We start from the raw sequence: 18,035 nt of genomic DNA on the forward strand, positions 1-18,035 counted from the left end.
GTAAGTCAGAAAGAGAAAAACAAATACCGTATGCTAACACATATATATGGAATCTTAAAAAAAAAAAAAAAGGTTCTGATGAACCTAGGGGCAGGACAGGAATAAAGACGCAGATGTAGAGAATGGACTTGAGGACACGGGGAGGGGAAAGGGTAAGACGGGATGAAGTGAGAGAGTTGCACTGACATATATACCCTACCAAATGTAAAATAGATAGCTGGTGGGAAGCAGTCGCATAGCATAGGGAGATCAGCTCGGTGCTTTGTGACCACCTAGAGGGGTGGGATAGGGAGGGTGGGAGGGACACACAAGAGGGAGAGGATATGAGGTTATATGTATACGTATAGGGGATTCACTTTGTTATACAGCAGAAACTAACACACCATTGTAAAGCAATTATACTCCAATAAAGGTGTAAAAAAAAACAAAAAAAGAAAAACCAAACAATGAAAAACATAAATAAAACTAGTGATTAACTTTGGGGGAAAAAAGTGGAGTCATAAATAATGACCTGAAAATAAACCGATATTACCAAGCCAAAATACATTCAGGGCTAAAACTTCTATAAAACACGAGTATGTGGATAGCCAGAAAACACTGGATTCTCTCTTTTTATTCCCAGGAGCGCTGCATAGTGTTTAAGAAGGCAAGCTGTTTTCTCAAAGTCGTACCCAGAAACATGGATCCTAATTCGGCCAACAAATTCAAATTAGCTGGAATTAGGAGTAACAAGATGTGCACATTCTTTTCAGGCAAAGATGTAGCTGCTGTGCTGAATTAATGTCTACTCTTCAGTGATTATCCTAAATCCTATTCTTTCCTTATACAGTCAGGTGGGTTATTAGGGAGCCTCACTGTGACATCCCTGCACTGTGACTTTCGGGGGCAGTCCAGAGTTCCTGAGCCCCCAGACCCCGGAAATGCACCCCATCACTGGCCACTGATGGCCTTTGGGCCAACCCTCACACCAGGGCTGATGCTTTCACTCTCCAGAGAGAAGGTTGCAAGGGAAAGAGCCCACATATTACATCACATCCATCCTGCAGCTATCTGTGTGTGTGTTTTCTAAACCTTGGATTTTTTAAAAAAATTTAAAGCATAGTTCATTTACAATATTGTATCCTATAGCTATTATATGTATTTGAATGAATCATTGCCAAAGAAAGTAATTTTTTCCATTTACATTAAATGTCTTATCCAGGCAATGTGATGGAAAATAAACAGACAGAGGCCATTTTCAACTCCCAATATAAGCAGAGGAACTTCATGTACACTTATGGCATATTCGTTTTTCTGTAGGTATATTTCAATAAATATCTTAAAGATTTTTTTAAAGAACCTCAGGTATAAAGAGAAAACCTCTTTGACCATGCTGTATTTTGTTTTTGTCTGTTTTTTTAAAAAAATTAATTTATTTTATTTTTGGCTGTGTTGACTCTTCGTTGCTACGCGCGGGCTTTCTCTAGTTGCTGCGAGCGGGAGCTACTCTTCGTTGCGGTGCGCGGGCTTCTCATTGCGGTGGCTTCCGTTGAGGAGCACGGGCTCTAGGCACACAGGCTCTAGGCGCGCGGGCTTCAGTAGTTGTGGCTCGCGGGCTCTAGAGCACAGGCTCAATGGTTGCAGCGCACGGGCTTAGTTGCTCCGCGGCATGTGGGATCCTCCCGAGCCAGGGCTCAAACCTGTGTCCCCTGCATTGGCAGGTGGATTCTCATCCAATGCGCCACCAGGGAAGTCCCTTTTCTCTGTTTTGAGTAGGAGTCTTTGACTCTTTTCTTCCCAGTGCTGTGTCTGTGGGCTTTCCAGTAGCAACCTCTGGGCAAGGTTTCAGCTGCATTAATAGCTCTTCAGCTTTTATATCTTTTAGAACACAACTTGTCGCTTGTCACTTTTGGTGGGGAGCCTCTGAGGTTGTGGCTACACCTCATCAAAATGTAAGGGGATATAGTCTGCTCTTTGATTAATCCTCACAAGGACATCATTACTTCACCAGTCCTCTGAGCTCTTGTTTCGGTTCTGCATTGCTGATTTCTGATTAGAGACTGGATTTTAGGCCCTGCAGATGCACAGTAGGGCACTGCTGCTTCACAATTTCCTGTGGCGCCTCTGGAGGTATGGCTTCCATTGGCAGCTATCTCTACAATAATCTTACCACACTGATCTTCATAGATTTTTTAAATTGAGATCTAACTCACATACCATAAAGTTCACTCTTCCAGTGTGTATAATTCAGTGGTATTTAGTATATTCACAAAGTTGTGCAACCATCACCACTAATTCCAGAACACACTTGTCATCCCAAAGAAACTCCGTATCCATTGAAAATCAATCCCCATTCTCCCGGCAACCACTAACTTACTTTCTGTCTCTATGGATTTGCTTATTCCAGACATTTCATGTCAGTGGAATCATACAAGATGTGGTCTTTTGTGTCTGGTTTCCTTCATTCATATAATGTTTTCAAGGTTCACCAATGATGTAGCATGACTCAGTACTTCATTCGTTTCTTATGGCTCAGTAATATTCTAGCCTATGGATATACGAGATCTTCACAGATTTTGATGTGAGATTAGCCTATAAATTCATAAACTGAGCTGCAGACATGGACACTGACACTCTTGGACAGCTCTACAAAACCTCAATCCCAAGCCACATCACACAGACTTCCCGCCACCCAGCGTGCCAGCACTGAGGCGTTCACATGGCTTGGGCAGCTGACCCCTGGTGGTCTGAGGAGCAGCACACTGGGAAAGGCAGCAGTCTGCCCTGGTTGACTTTGTGACAGAGATCCTAGCACCCTTGGCGACCAGCCCCCGTCCTCTATATTTATAAAGAGTTCTTACAGTGAACCCCTGCACAGGTGGGTTCGAGAGCCGTGGCCTTATAATCAGGCATCCTGCCCAATTCTCTCCAGGTTTCTCTTCTCAATATGGAAAGCTCTGTATCTTCCCCCCTCTCCTTCCCTTCCCTTCCTCCTATTCCAGTCGCATTCAACAAACATGTATGCATTACCTTTATTAACTCTGTGCTAGACACAGAGTTCGACATTGGGATTATGCCCTCCATGGGGCTCCCAGCTGGCTGGGGAGACAGTCGGGCCTACGACACGGTGACCGGGCTGAGCGCTCGGTTCTAGGGGGTGGACGGGGGAGAGCACAAGAGGAAGTGCTCAGGCTCACCCTGAGAGGTCAGGGAAGACTTTGCAGAGGCGGCGACATTTGAGCTGAGTCTAGAGGAAGAGCAAGTTCTGTGAGACGACAGGCCAGTTGGTGAAGAGGGTGTTCCAAGGACAGCAGACATTAAGTACAAAGTATTGAGGCCGGAAAGAGCATAATGTGCTCAGGGAAATACAAGGAATTTGGGCTCAGCTGTGGAAGGGTGGAGGGGGGCTAGGGGAGTGTGGAGGCCAGGGTGCCAGAACACCGAGTCTTCTAAGCCACTTAGGACTTTGCCTCAGGACTGAGGGGAGCCATGGAAGGATTTTAATCAGGGCAATGACGTGAGTTTTTTAATAGGCTCAAACTCAAATCCCCACAGACAGAAGAAATTCTGCTTTAGTTTTCTATGACTCAGCAGAAATTTCCCACTAGGGCTGGGCCTCCTTGAGGCTGGGATTTGTTGACTTTTCAGGCTTGTGTTGTGGTACACGGGATCTCGATGCCAACCCACTTTCTTTCTTGTTGGCTTCCTGTACTGAAGAGGCTGGAAAGTTAGAAACTACAATCCCCAGACCCTCTTGAAGTTCCAGGTGGGATTTAGGCTCCACCTCTCAGTTGTACGTGAGAGATTTGGAAGGTGGTCGTGAGACAGAGACCACCCTCTGCTGCTCCTCTTCTTCCTGTTGTCAGGGGTAGTTGGGAGGAGGGGGCATCTTTTCTTTTTTTCTTTAGTCAGCATAGACCTGGGAGACATGGAGTAGCTCTGGGGCCAACAGTTGTAGTGACAGCTTCCCAACTCTCATTCTCCTGAGTGTGACCAACACGGGGCTTTCCAGACTGATCAGCCCCCCAGTGGTGTCCCTAGAGTCATTCCTGTAGGCCTGGCCTAGAATTCTTCCGACCATTTTTATAGCATGTCACTGCCTGTATCTAAGCACTTTCTATTCAAAAGAGGGTGTCCTCTCGGTGCCTGGGGAATGGCTCTGCAGCTTCTACTTGGGCAGGGCCTCAGCCAATGCCAGGCGAAGCTAAGGCTTCTCTGTGAGGTCTGGGAAAGCATACGGCGTTCTCAGCTTCCACGAAGGGAGGCGGTTCTGCCTCCCACCAGGTTTGCTAAGTGGGGAGAGGGTGTTCCCCAAACACAGAAAGAGGTTCAGATGCTGGGTTGTCAAAAAGAATCACAAAGGTCTCCAATTATGAATAAAAGCCCCTTTATTCTATATTTTCCCCAAGGTTAGCGACATGCCACGGAGGCGGCTTTTTATCTGAGAGGGAGACGCTCAAAATGATGAAAGTGGCAAAAGCTCAGGGTTCTACAGGAACTACACTGAGTTTCTCCAACCTCTGGCACCTGGCAGCCCCTTCCTCTCCTTCTTCATGTGCCAGGGAGGGTGGGAAGGAGGCTCAGCTCTGTCTCTGCAGGAAACGCAGGCCCACCTTCTTATTGGGAACGAGCACGATTCGAGCCACACTTGTCACCTCCCCCGTCTCAGGGGCCAGGGCCACCTCGTACTGCTGGATCAGCTGGGAAGTAAAAGGCGCACGGGCGATTAGAGTCTGTGGCCTCCATCCACCGCCCTCCTCCGCACGCTCCCACCCCGTGCCTCCCGCCTCCTTCAGCACCCGTGGCCCGCACGGCCCTCCTGTCTCTCCCCATTCACCCTTGTCAGCAGCAGCTGCATCTCCAGCTCTGCAACCCTGCGGCCCAGGCAAGCCCGAACTCCGTAACCAAAGGGCACAGAGCCAAATGGGTGCTGGGCCCTGAGGGCATCAGGCTGGTTCTTCCTCAGCCAACGTTGGGGCTGGAAGCTGTCCGGCTCAGGGAAGATGCGAGGGTCCCGGGACACCACGTAGTGGCAGAACACAAACTGGGTCTGCAGACAAAGAATGGGTGGCACATCAGCAGAGGGCTGCAGGGGCCCCCTGGGAACCCTGGCTCTCCAGCCCTACTCACGTTCTTGGGGAAGAGGAAGCCACCAACTTCAATTTCCTTGTCCACGATGACCCGGGAGTTCACGGGGACCACAGGATAGAGACTGCAGGTAAAAGAACGTGCAAGATCTGCCTCTGGATCCAAGGAGGGGCAGAGTGCCCACCCCTCGGCCACACCCCTCTGGTCCCCCGGGACCCTCTTCCCATCTCATCCCTGGCCCTGGCCGCAGCCTACCAGCCCCCACTCCCAGTCCTGTCTCTGAGTCCTCGTCCACACACAGACCCTTGCTCCCGGGGACAGCATCCTACCGCAGCGTCTCCTTAAGCACAGCTTTGAGCAGGGGCATGTGGGCAAAGTCCTTGTACTGGGGCACCTGCCCGGCGGGCACCATGCCCACCACTTCTTCATGCAGGGCTGCCTGGATCTCTGGGTTCTTTGAAAGATGGTACAGGGCCCACGTCAGCGTGTTGGACGTCTGGGAGGTAGAGTAAGAGATGAAGTGAGGAAAGATCTCTAAGAAAGAGGCCAGTTAAGGTGGTGGGAGGGTGTGTGAGTGCATGCATGCAAAATGTGGGAGAAAAATTAATTTGCCACGAGTGTGGCAGGATTAGACTCAGGGATTCATGGGGCTCTCCCTCCACGCTCCACGTGACTTCACAGTGGGCTAAGGACCAATATGATGGAGAACTGCACTGTAACAGCAGAGAAGACTGTGACAGAGAAATCCAATGTGACGAAAGGACAGGAAAGAGGTCCCACTAAGAAGGTGCTGTGGGCAAGCTCTTCAACTCTGTGCTTAGCTGACAGCACGAGGGAGTGGGTTAGATGTGACATGAAACTTCCCACCTGTCTGACAGAGGCTCCAGGGCGTGAGGGAATCCCTCTTACACAAGGACCACTCCCTGCCCGCCTCCACCAGGCTGAATGACCACCCTGTTTTCCTTCCAGCTCTACATCCACGTTACAGAGAGAGAAGCGGGTATCTGATGAAGGTCAGGCTCAGGTGGGGTAGAGTAGGGAATTGGCTCAGGATGGGAGCTGGGAGGCCCTGGTCTCCTCGCCTGCCCCTCTCACGCACCGTGTCTACTCCAGCCATGAGCAGCTCGGGCAGGCTGCCCTCAGCGTCTCGAGGACTGAGCTGTCCACTGGTCAGCAGGAAGTGCAGGTAACCAGATATGTGGGCCTTCTCTGGGCCCCCTGTCTGAAGTTGGGCCTCTATCTCCTCTAATTTCTGATCAATCAGCTTCTTCCCTGTGGGGACAACGGAGAACAGGGGAGGATGAGGTCAAAAGTCATGCTCTCCCAAGGACCAAGAGAGAAGATCCCGGGAGAGGGTCCTGAGGGGGCTGTTACCTCACAGGCCCTGGGACCCACGCCCCAACTTCTTTCCCTGGACTCCTCACCAAAAGAGAAGATGGTGTTCCAGCCATCCAGATACCGCCTCCAGAAGGGCAGCAGGGAACGAGTCCACTTGGGGAGGAAGGTGGCGTACAGCGAGTTCTGGAACATGAGCCCGACAGATCTGACGAAGGTCTCGGTGTCCTGGGGGATGGAGCGCTCCAGGCAGCCAATACGTTTCTCAAACAGGATGTAGCAAACAGCTGGCGGTGCACAGGGGCCGTCACAGGAGGCAGGGCCATGGCACACAGAGTCCAGGGGGCTTCGAGGAGGACAGCACAACCTACCTGACTCACGCCCACCCAGCCCCTCTCCCCACAGGGGTACCTTCCAAGGCAAAGAAGTAGAAATTGTGAGCGATGTCGGGCACATGGTCCCCCGAGGCGCTCTCTGCCCGCTGCTGGTTCAGTCGAGTCATGAAGTCCTCAATCACCTCATTCAGAGCATCTGTGTAGAGCGCAGCCTCAGCTGGCTTCAGCAACCGCTGGTTCAGAGCCTGGCGGAGCCGGTACCACTGATGTCCTTGCCTGTAGAGAATGGAGGAGAGACACCAATGTAAGTATCTGGTGGGGATTGGATTAGATGGTATCTTCCCACCCTGAGACCCCTATGGACTCGAGGAAAATCTCAGACTCCTAGACCTAGAATTAAAGAATCACAAATTTTCAAATAACAGAATCTTTGAATCACAAAACTTCAGAATCTCACTAACAGCATAAAGGAAGTAGTTAAGGTGGGCATCTGGAATGAGTCTGTCTAGGGTCAAATCACAGGTCAGATGATGACTGGCTGAGTGACCTTAGGCAGGTGACTTAAATCCTCTGTGCCTCGGTTTTCCCTTCTGTAAAATGGCAATAATAAGAGTGCCTATCTTAGCAGGATAATTAACATGCTTAGATCAGTGCCTGGCAAATGGTGAATGCTTAATGAATGTTTACTGTGATTATCTTCGGATGATACAACTCCAGAATCTTCTGTATGTGAAATGAGCTATGGCGCTACGGTGGTTCCAGTCCCTCTGTGTGGAGGATGAGGAATGAAGGAGGAGCAAATGAGGGTTCTTGGGGTGCTCAGATTCTGGACCTTTGTGCTCTGCTTAGCTCCGTAGGCCAAGGGGACAGAGTGAGCTACCAGGCTGATCTCCAGGCTCTCTTCCATAGCCATCCAGTAGGTGGTTGGGCCTCACCCCAGTTAGGCAGGGATGTTCATGTGGGTGGAAACATGCTTCCCATACAGGAGCTTAATATTCAGGGGCTGCTGCCACCTTCAGCTGTCCCCCAAACCTGTTACCTTTCCTAAGCAAGCTGGGTATGGGTCAATTTTTTAAAAGCCAGTTGCAGAGTAATAAGTATAATATGGTACAATTTTAAGAGGAAGAGAGGAAATCCTACATGTACACATGCATATTTGCATGTTTCAACACAAAGGAGGGAAGAAGAATACACACCAAATTACTGATGAGAATTACTTAGGAGGATGGGATGGAATTTTTCCAATAAGTATTACTTTTGAATTTTAAAAACCAATAAGGTATTTTAAAAAGGAAAACATTTAAAAAGTCTGAAAGCAAAATTCAGGTTTTTTATTTTGAAGTATAAGTCAACTGCACTTCAATAAATTTTTAAAATATATTTTTATTTAAATGAACCTCAAAAAACAAGCTAAATAAATAAATAAATGAACCTCAAACCCCAGGAATTTTCTTTATTATGTTGGGGAAAACCTGCAAAAAGATAAACTAGGGACTTCCCTGGTGGCGCACTGGTTAAGAATCCACCTGCCAATGCAGGGGACACGGGTTAGATCCCTGGTCTGGGAAGATCCCACATGCCGTGGAGCAACTAAGCCCGAGTGCCACAACTACTGAGCCTGCGAGCCTAGAGCCCGTGCTCCACAAGAGAAGCCACCACAATGAGAAGCCTGCGCACTGCAACAAAGAGTAGCCCCCGCTCGCTGCAACTAGAGAAAGCCCGTGCGCAGCAACAAAGACCCAACGCAGCCAAAAATAAATAAAATAAAATAAATTTATATAAAAAAAAGATAAACTAAAAGTGTTGTTGGAAAGGAAATAAAAACCAGAATAGACCTATTTATTGGAACTTCAGGTTTTAGGTGCTTCTCCAAGAGTAAAACTCTTCTAACAGTAGGATCTGCAGGACTTAAATCTGAAACTTTCTGTGGTTGTTAAAATATTTCTTGGGGAAACGACGGTCACTCAAAAAATGAGATTTAAAAAACATATATGTTAAAACAAAAAAGGTTATCACAGGTTAGCAAAATAGCTTTTAAAGACATATACGGTATAACATATTTAGGAAACTGGCTTTAGAGTAAACAGTTATAAATAGATCACAAAGGGGTATATATCATGTTTAGCTCCAGTTCTAAACCTGAGCAATCAAGTCCAATGATGGCCTGACCTGTGAAAACCTGTGAGACCCAAATGTTTATTATTATTATTATTGAGGTATAATTGACATATAACATTATATTGGTTTCAGGTGTACAATATAATGATTTGATATCTGTATACATTGCGAGATGATCACCACAATAAGACTAGTTACCATCCGTCACCATAAAAAATTAACTTCCAGGATTTACTCCCCTGGCAAGATTTGGGTCTCAAATATTGTAGAGCATACCTGAGACACAAATCTTGCCCTCAGGGTCAGACATCAGGTTAAAGAGCTCTTGAAGAACATTCTCTATTCTCTTCCCAGAACCTTGAAAAAAGGGCCCAGAAATTAAGCTCTGAAACCACCCACCTGTGAAGGAACCAGGAATAAAGAAAGACATGCAATGACAGAATGAATGTATAAGCATCAAAGACAGATAAAATGAACCTTCCAACCAGTCCATTTCCTTTCCAAACATGTCATGGCAGTAGGTCCTTGCATTCCAGAATCAGAGAGATCTATTCCACTACTCACTAGTTGTGTCACTTCTGGCAAGTGGTGCAAAAACCCTTCTAGGCCTCAGTTTCTTCATCTATAAAATGGGGATAATAATACTATCTACTTCATGAGTTTGTTGTGAAGATAAGATGAAATAATAAATGTAAAGAGACTAGCCTGATGCCTGGCATGTTATAAACACATACTTAGTTATCATCAGTGTTGCTGCTACTACTTCCACCACCAGGATCAACTTTAATCCCTTAAAAAATGACTTTAAAAAACATGGATATCAAGCAACTAGGGAAAATCAAAAGCCACTCATTGTTCTTGGAGCTCTTTTAACATACTATAGTAAAAAGAAGCCTGTAATCTATCCAATTACAAGCCGTGGCACTGAGAATCACCAATGATTCTCAATTATTTACCTTAATTGATATATGCATATATAATAACACTCAGCCCATCTTTCAATTTGTCACTGCCAAAATAATCTTAACTTTTCTAGGTATAACTTTAAGGCTAAAACCTACATCTGTCTCTGTGAGTGGAGAGCATCCATGAAAGTTATAACCAACAACAAGCATATAATACATAACTTGGAAAATATTTTTAATTAAATTGAGCCCTCCCAACTAGTATGGTGATGATGTTTTTTCAACTACAAGTAAATATGTCCCATTATGATTTGAGTTGGTATGTTTTCAACCATAATATAGGATAATGGAGCTTGAAAGTTCTTAGAGATATCTTGGAGATACTCTAATCCAAGCTTCCCATTTTACACACGAGAAACATAAGCCCAAGGAAGGGGAAATTATTCATTTGTTCATAGTCATACGATACATTAGTGGAAAAGCCAATGAATGGTCCATGGGCTTCAGCCCAACCCAACCACCACTTTCTAGACGAGTTTCAGGCTCAGAGGACACAGGGAGATCCTACCCTGCCTATAATCCACTGGCTGCCCAGTGCCACTGTCCTTGGGCTTGGCCCCCTGGGGGCCTGTTCCGGTCCCTCAGGCCCCAGCTCACATGGTGAAGGGCCCATAGGTCAGGCCCTGCTGGTCCCGGTGCTCCTTCCATAGTTCCATGTCGTTCCGTACTGGGTACTTGCCCTCTTGGCGCATCACTTGCTCCAGGAGTGGGGCACTGGCCAGGTTCACGTGGATCTGAGGCCCTAAGCGGTTTATCCATATTGGACCATACTTGGCCTTGTTCAGCACCTGTGGAGTTCAACCAAAGCTGAATAACCACGGCCTAGCTAGGCAGGCACTTCCTGGAGAGGAAGCAGGATAAGGGAGTGTCTTATGGCCACACCAGAGCAAGTGAGCTGGGCAAAAGCACATTGTGTAGGAGGTAGGTGCTGGGATGGCCTGTAGTCTCGAAAGGAGAACACTGGAAAAAAAAAAAAGGTTACACAGAAGTTAGAATATTGAGAGTAATGAGTATCTGGTGGAACTGGCAGAACTGAGGTCTTGGAGGAACGAAATTTTGGAAAAATGGGATACCTGGGAAACTGGGGTATGTTGAGGTATAGATATTTGGGGTCCAGGGTTTTAGGGAAACTGAGCCCTTTAATGAGGTATAGTAGAATGTCTACGACTCCTTCATAGAAGCATTTAAATCTCCTGCAGCTTGCTGTCAAGGAGACGAAGATAAATATCTCGTGTAACCAACAAGAAAAAAGAAACAATTAGAAACTCCAGGAAAAACAGAAGCTGAATGAGAAAGTCAAGATGTAAATATGAAGTAAACTATGTGGTATGAATTTTTTTAATAAAAAATTTTATTAGCTATGTTAAGGAATGCAATTCTCAAATATTTTATCTTAGAATTTCTATAGCACATGACAGTTGAGACCCATAGCATCTATGAAATTCACATTGCAATGATGTTTTTATAGTTGTTGAAAATAAGGGAGAAAATAATGTATTTTGGGTTTTGGTGGGGGTAAAACTTAAAAAGAATCCAGAAATACTAAGATTAAATTTACTGGCTAAGTTATACTTACAAACTGAAAGAAAATGAAGCATAGTGGTCTCCCAAGTACTTCATCTTTTTTTTTTTTTTGCGGTACGCGGGCCTCTCACTGTTGTGGCCTCTCCCGTTGCAGAGCACAGGCTCCGGACGCGCAGGCTCAGCGGCCATGGCTCATGGGCCCAGCCGTTCCGCGGCATGTGGGATCCTCTCGGACCGGGGCACGACCCCGTGTCCCCTGCATCGGCAGGCGGACTCTCAACCACTGCACCACCAGGGAAGCCCAAGTACTTAATCTTTTTACTGAATAAGTGTTAAGAGGATTAGATCTGTTTCAGTATCGAAATTAGGCCAAAAGGCTTCTATAAAAGAAACATTAAAATTATGGAGAAGAGATCTATTATTCAAATTATAGAACTCATAGTCCATAAAAACAACAATTTTACTGGGTCTTACTGTCAGCATTAAATACAGGGTTCTCCCAGGACCAGTGCAACCTGATTGCCCTTCACATATTACCCAATTGCCCAGAATCCACCCTGAACTAATGGCTGATTCTGCCTGTTCCCAGGAAGACAGCCTTGACAAACCCCCAACGTCCATTTAGCCTTGTTTCCCACTTCTACCTCCCAGTAATACCTGCCAGTGTGGTACAATTTTGAATGGTTAATTGTCTGAAAACGACTGTGATACCTGGAGGAAAATAAGCATATTCAGACATTGCCAGTGGGAGTCTAACATGACACAACCCTACATGGAGGACAATTTGTTAATAGTTATTAATAATTACAAAACATTTATAAGCAAAGTGTGGGTCATCTTCATAATGGAATACTATATCACCTTAAAAGAGGATGAAGCAGCTCCTTGTGTGCTAAAATGGAAAGATAGATTGTAATATGGAAAGATAGCTAGATAGCCAAGATAGACTGTTGAATGGAAAAACGTGGGGAGCTAAATAAGAATATATAGCATTTGCATTTGCTTTCGTAGAGAAACACTGGACTGATACATCAGAAATGAATTAAAGTGGTTACCTATGGGAGAGTGGGGAGGACAGCAGTGAGAGTGAGACTGTGTGACGTTTTATTGGTATATTGTTTTGAATTTTGAACTATGAGAATGTATTCAAACTTTTTAATCTAAAGGGGGAAAGAAGTGTTTTCTGAAGCAATAAGTCACCTGCCATTGATCAAGTAATTCCAGAAAGCAGGAAAGACTTGCTGAACCTCTGAATTCATGTATGTATATACTCCTTAGATTTGTAAGTGGCCCCTCGCTGCACTCATTTTGTTTATTTTTCTTAAGGGTTCCATTAGAAAAGAATACTTATATGTCTATTTTTCTCTACTAAATTCCTTAGGAGAATTAACCTAAAAGTAAGCTTAAGTTGTGTTTCTAGTTTGGTTTAAGATATTAATATAATAATAATAATATTTCTGTGGAGCTTATCATAAACTAGACACTGTTCCAAGCACTTTGCTTATACTAGCTCATTCAGCCCTCACTACAGCTGCATGAGGTAGGTGTAACATTATTACAGTTTTGCAGATGAGGAAACTGAGGCCCAAAGAGGTTGCCCGAGGTCACTTTGCCAGTAAGTGGCAGTCAGAGTTCAAACTCAGACCACCTGGCTGGAGGCCATGCTCACAACTGCTTACTCCACTGATCCCCCGAGAAAGCTGACTATGCCTTACTAACTGAAAACAAACTTAGGCTCTTTAAAAATATGTACTGCTTAAGGGACTTCCCTGGCGGTCCAGTGCATTTGCACTCCCAATGCAGGGGGCCCGGGTTTGATCCCTAAGTCAGGGAACTAGATCCCGCATGCATGCTGCAACTAAGAGTTCTCATGCCACAACTAAGACGTCTGCATGCCACAACTAAGAAGTCCGCATGCCGCAACTAAGACCCGATGCAGCCAAAATAAATAAATAATAAACAAATAAATATTTTTTAAAAATGTGCTGCTTAAACCCAGCACAACTCTGCTGTAACCCAGGGTTTCTCATGGCACTGCTGACATCTGGGGCTAGATGATTCTTTGCTGTGGCAGACTGTCCTGTGTATTGTAGAATGTTTAGCAGCACCCCTAGACTGTACCCCAGCAGCAACCCCACAGCAAGCTGTGACAACCAAAACCGTCTCTAGACATTGCCAAAATGTCCTGGGAGGTGGGGGCAAAATCACCCCAGCTTGAGAACTTCTGTAATAAACCCAACCTCTTAAAATGTCTCTTAATTCTTTAATCTTAGAAGACTCCTTTTAAGAAATAATATCTCACTTTGAAGAAATATTTATCTGAAGTTTGGTTTCTTTTCCTTCTGTTAAGCTCATGTAAAATTACATGCAATGTTTTTATAATGATGCAAACAATGGTTATCTCTGAGTCATGGTTTATAGATAGTTTACTTGCTTCTTTACACTGTGATTTGTTTTTCAAGTTTTCTACCTTGATCTTGGAATCGGGGCAAAAAACCATGTTTTAAAGAACTAGATCAATAACCTTTCCTTGGGCACCAGCTTCTTGCCTGGAACCCAAAGCCTCTGGCACCACTTCCTGGCTGTCAGTTTGGAAGTTTCTGGGACATTTCCCCCCATGCCTAGGCCATGCTTTCTTCCCTCTTCCTTCATACTCCTCAGTTTACTTGGTGGAACTTAACAAGGATCTATTTATGTAAGAACTTATTTTAGAAAGACACCAGAGCACTTGCTGAGAAATGTGTTCTATGTCTGTGAGCCTACCACTAGGCTGTAATCTGAACCAGTTAGAGAGCCCCAAGGTTTTCAGATAGGTGCTAAGTGCCCCTTTGCAGAACAGAGTTTCCTAGGGATCATCTTCCAAGATGAATGGGAGGGCTAGCCTCTGCCAGGTGAGATTCCAAAGACGGACAGTGTTAAATTCATCCAACATGCATTTATTGAGCTCATATGCTATTCCTCCTATACTGATCTCGGGGCTGGGGATACTGCTGTGACCTACTCTTAGACAGTTTATTTACATCCTAGGGCATAAGCCACACAGCTGAGAACTTGATTACATATGCTTATGAACTATTCCCTAATTATTTTGTACATATCTTGTCTCTTCAACTAGGTTGAAAATCTTTAAGGGCAGGAACCTTGTCGTACTTCTTTATACTTCCCATACTGCTTAACACACTGCTAAACACATTAGAGACACTCAATAAATATTTAGCAATTGCCAGTGAATCAAGTGGAAGAAAAACAAGTTGCAGATAACACAAAGATTATGAGACAGAGACAGAAAAGAAGCAGGGAAGAGGATACATAGGAAACTGGTAACAGTGGCTCCACTGGGGTAGGCATTAATTTTAAAAGGCTGAAGGAAAATCTCAAAAGGAAATTAAGAGAATAGTTCTAATATACAATTACAATAGCATCTTTGATGGCCTGAATGTTGCATCTCCCCCAAATTCATGTGTTGAAGCCCTAACCTTCAGTGTGGCTGTATTTAGAGAGGAAGCATATAAGAAAGTAATTAAGGTTAAATAAGAGTGGGGCCCTGGGGAGATTGGTTCAAGATGGTGGAGTAGAAGGATGAGTGTTCACTCCCTCTTGAGAGAGCACCAGTATCACAACTAACTGCTGAACAATCATCGACAGGAAGACACTGGAACTCACCAAAAAAGATACCCCACATCCAAAGACAAAGGAGAAGCCACAATGAGATGGTAGGAGGGGTGCAATCACAATAAAATCAAATCCCATAACTGCTGGGTGGGTGACTCACAAACTGGAGAACACTTATACCACAGAAGTCCACCCGCTGGAGTGAAGGTTCTGAGCCCCACATCAGGCTTCTCAACCTGGGGGTCCGGCAATGGGAGGAGGAATTCCTAGAGAATCAGACTTTGAAGGCTAGTGGGATTTGATTGCAGGACTTCAACAGGACTGGGGGAAACAGAGACTCCACTCTTGGAGGGCACACACAAAGTAGTGTGTGCATCGAGACCCATGGGAAGGAGCAGTGACCCCATAGGAAACTGAACCATACCTACCTGCTAGGTTTGGAGGGTCTCCTGCAGAGGTGGGGGGTGGGGGTGGGTGGCTGTGGCTCACCCTGAGGACAAGGACACTGGCAGCAGAAGTTCTGGAAAGGACTCCTTGGAGTGGGCCCTCCCGGAGTCCACCATTCTACCCACCAAAGAGCCTGTAGGCTCCAGTGCTGGGTCACCTCAGGCCAAACAACCAACAGGGAAGGAACACAGTCCCACCCATCAGCACACAAGCAGATTAAAGTTTTACTGAGCTCTGCCCACCAGAGCAACACCCAGCTCTACCCACCACCAGCCCCTCCCATCAGGAAACTTGCACAAGCCTCTTAGATAGCCTCATCCACCAGAGGGCAGACAGCAGAAGCAAGAAGAACTACAATCCTGCAGCCTGTGGAACAAAAAGCACATTCACAGAGAGACAGACAAGATGAAAAGGCAGAGGGCTATGTACCAGATGAAGGAACAAAATAAAACCCCAGAAAAACAGCTAAATGAAGTGGAGATAGGCAACCTTCCAGAAAAAGAATTCAGAATAATAATAGTGAAGATGATACAGGACCTCGGAAAAAGAATGGAGGCAAAGATCAAGAAGATGCAAGAAATGTTTAACAAAGACCTACAAGAATTAAAGAACAAACAAACAGAGATGAACAATACAATAACTGAAATGAAAACTACACTAGAAGGAACCAATAGCAGAATAACTGAGGCAGAAGAACGGATAAGTGACCTGGAAGACAGAATGCTGGAATTCACTGCTGCGGAACAGAATAAAGAAAAAAGAATGAAAAGAAATAAAGACAGCCTAAGAGACCTCTGGGACAACATTAAGTGCAACAACATTTGCATTATAGGGGTCCCAGGAGGAGAAGAGAGAGAGAAAGGACCCGAGAAAATATTTGAAGAGATTATAGTCAAAAACTTCCCTAACATGGGAAAGGAAATAGCCACCCAAGACCAGGAAGTGCAGACAGTCCCTGGCAGGATAAACCCGAGGAGAAACATGCCGAGACACATAGTAATCAAATTGACAAAAATTAAAGACAAAGAAAAATTATTGAAAGCAACAAGGGAAAAACTACAAATAACATACAAGGGAACTCCCATAAGGTTAACAGCTGATTTCTCAGCAGAAACTCTACAAGCCAGAAGGGACTGGCATGATATATTTCAAGTGATGAAAGGGAAGAACCTAAAACCAAGATTACTGTACCCGGCAGGGATCTCATTCAGATTAAACGGAGAAATCAAAAGCTTTACAGACAAGCAAAAGCTAAGAGAATTCAGCACCACCAAACCAGCTCTACAACAAATGCTAAAGGAACTTCTCTAAGTGGGAAACACAAGAGAAGAAAAGGACCTACAAAAACAAACCCATAACAATTAAGAAAATGGTAATAGGAACATACATATCAATAATTACCTTAAACTTGAATGGATTAAATGCTCCAACCAAAAGACACAGGCTCACTGAATGGTTACAGAAACAATACCCATATATATGCTGTCTACAAGACACCCACTTCAGACCTAGGGACACATACAGACTGAAAGTGAGGGGATGGAAAAAGATATTCCATGCAAATGGAAATCAAAAGAAAGTTGGAGTAGGAACACTCATATCAGATAAAATAGACTTTAAAATAAAGAATGTTACAAGAGACAAGGAAGGACACTACATAATGATCAAGGGATCAATCCAAGAAGATATAACAATTATAAATGTATATGCACCCAACATAGGAGCACCTCAATACATAAGGCAACTGCTAACAGCTATACAAGAGGGAATCAACAGTAACACAATAATAGTGGGGGACTTTAACACCTCACATTCACCAATGGACAGATCATCCATACAGAAAATTAATAAGGAAACACAAGCTTTAAATGACACAATAGACCAGATAGATTTAATTGACATTCCATCCAAAAACAGCAGATTACACTTTCTTCTCAGGTGCAAACAGAATATTCTGCAGGATAGATCACATCTTGGATCACAAATCAAGCCACAGCAAATTTAAGAAAATTGAAATCATATCAAGCATCTTTTCTGACCACAACACTATGACATTAGAAATCAATTACAGGGAAAAAAACCATAAACAACACAAACACATGGAGGCTAAACAATACGTTACTAAATAACCAAGAGATCACTGAAGAAATCAAAGAGGAAATCAAAAAATACCTAGAGACAAATGACAACGAAAACACGATGATCCAAAACCTATGGTATGCAGCAAAAGCAGTTCTAATAAGGAAGTTTATAGCAATACAAGTCTACCTCAAAAACAAGAAAAATCTCAAATAAACAATCTAACCTTACATCTAAGGGAACTAGAGAAAGAAGAATAAACAAAACCCAAAGTTAGTAGAAGGAAAGAAATCATAAATATCAGAGCAGAAATAAATGAAAAAGAAATGAAGGAAACAACAGCAAAGATCAATAAAACTAAAAGATGGTTCTTTGAGAAGATAAACAAAATTGATAAAGCACTAGCCAGACTCATTAAGTAAAAAAGGGAGAAGACTCAAATCAACAGAATTAGAGATGAAAAAGGAGAAGTAACAACTGACAGTGCAGAAACACAAAGAACCATGAGAGATTACTACAAGCAACTCTATGCAAATAAAATGGACAACCTGGA

At 44.5% G+C, this 18,035-nt stretch overlaps 1 protein-coding gene across 3 annotated transcripts in view; it reads right to left on the reverse strand.

Moving 5' to 3' along the window:
* Positions 1–4,349: 4,349 nt before the first annotated feature.
* CYP27A1 (cytochrome P450 family 27 subfamily A member 1) overlaps positions 4,350–18,035 on the reverse strand; it is a 43,221-nt gene continuing 29,535 nt past the window's right edge. For 2 of the 3 annotated variants that reach the window (XM_030845504.2, XM_030845594.2), the window contains exons 2-9: positions 10,418–10,608; positions 6,814–7,013; positions 6,492–6,689; positions 6,167–6,339; positions 5,397–5,563; positions 5,110–5,191; positions 4,817–5,029; positions 4,350–4,679 (exon numbers count right to left, since the gene is read on the reverse strand). In XM_030845504.2, coding sequence (XP_030701364.1) covers positions 4,560–4,679; positions 4,817–5,029; positions 5,110–5,191; positions 5,397–5,563; positions 6,167–6,339; positions 6,492–6,689; positions 6,814–7,013; positions 10,418–10,608 — 1,344 coding nt within the window. In that variant the 3' untranslated portion in view covers positions 4,350–4,559. Of the gene's footprint in view, positions 4,680–4,816; positions 5,030–5,109; positions 5,192–5,396; positions 5,564–6,166; positions 6,340–6,491; positions 6,690–6,813; positions 7,014–10,417; positions 10,609–10,702; positions 10,781–18,035 lie in introns of all 3 variants that reach the window. The other variant, XM_070045895.1, reaches the window with a different exon arrangement.

The sequence above is a fragment of the Globicephala melas genome, chromosome 7, assembly GCF_963455315.2.
Source record: "Globicephala melas chromosome 7, mGloMel1.2, whole genome shotgun sequence".
Lineage (NCBI taxonomy): Eukaryota > Metazoa > Chordata > Mammalia > Artiodactyla > Delphinidae > Globicephala > Globicephala melas.